The 451-nt window shown below is 39.0% G+C and overlaps 1 protein-coding gene across 1 annotated transcript in view; it reads left to right on the plus strand.

Moving 5' to 3' along the window:
• Positions 1-247: 247 nt before the first annotated feature.
• The window catches only part of LOC106323678 (glutathione S-transferase T3-like), a 909-nt gene continuing 705 nt past the window's right edge, over positions 248-451 (plus strand). Inside the window, exon 1 of the mRNA XM_013761762.1 lies at positions 248-431. Within this exon, the coding sequence (XP_013617216.1) occupies positions 248-431 (184 nt within the window). The remainder of the gene's footprint in view (positions 432-451) is intronic.

Genomic DNA, 451 nt, shown 5'->3' on the forward strand with positions numbered 1-451 from the left:
TACGTTTAAATTGATGTAGATTAATTGAATGGTGTTTGGTTAAATAGCTGTTATAGTACATAGGATTTAATTTTGCTACTGATTTTTGCTACTGATTTTGAATGGTGTTTGGTTAAATTGTTTTTAGTTTGCTTCCTATCTTCCTAACTGCTCAGATTTGATAGGCTTTTACTGTATAATAAATTGGAACATGTATTACTTAAGGCTCTGTGTAACTACTTGAGTAACACAGAGCATTTTTACAGCCATGTCGGGTTATAGACACCTTCTGTACAGTCAAATGCCAGTAGATCTTGAATCACCCGAGCCTTTTTGGCTCGGGTCTCAAGTTCCTGATGATTCTCCTAGCGAAATCCCTCCTGAGTGTCCTAGTCAAATCCCTCCTGAGTGTCCTAGTCAAGTCCCTGGTCAGTCTCGTAGGCAAGTCCCTAGTTAGTCTCGTAGGCAAGTA

This window comes from Brassica oleracea, chromosome C2 (genome assembly GCF_000695525.1).
Source record: "Brassica oleracea var. oleracea cultivar TO1000 chromosome C2, BOL, whole genome shotgun sequence".
Lineage (NCBI taxonomy): Eukaryota > Viridiplantae > Streptophyta > Magnoliopsida > Brassicales > Brassicaceae > Brassica > Brassica oleracea.